This window comes from Penaeus monodon, chromosome 34 (genome assembly GCF_015228065.2).
Source record: "Penaeus monodon isolate SGIC_2016 chromosome 34, NSTDA_Pmon_1, whole genome shotgun sequence".
NCBI lineage: Eukaryota > Metazoa > Arthropoda > Malacostraca > Decapoda > Penaeidae > Penaeus > Penaeus monodon.
Window position 1 is genome coordinate 26,265,089 of NC_051419.1, and position 214 is coordinate 26,265,302.

The following is a 214-nucleotide window of genomic DNA, read 5'->3' on the forward strand; positions in this document are numbered from 1 at the left end:
GGTCATCTCACATGAACCGAGGTCACAGGGATGGTGCGTCCTCGAAAACCTCCTGTGACGTGCGGGAAAAGGTCATCCATGAGGTTAAGTCCGGTCATAGGTCGCCAGTCTGCAACGTTGAGCAACTCGAACCTCTCCGAGTCCATGACCTCTGCAGCTTGCAAGCCCCAGCGCGTGCAGCGAGAGCACTCCTCCGATTCTTTGAGCTTTTCCT

At 56.1% G+C, this 214-nt stretch overlaps 1 protein-coding gene across 1 annotated transcript in view; it reads right to left on the minus strand.

The window, feature by feature from the left end:
• Positions 1–214, minus strand: part of LOC119594865 (ionotropic receptor 93a-like) — a 36,843-nt gene that overhangs the window by 26,367 nt on the left and 10,262 nt on the right. The window contains 1 exon segment of the mRNA XM_037943945.1: positions 12–212. Coding sequence (XP_037799873.1) covers positions 12–212 — 201 coding nt within the window.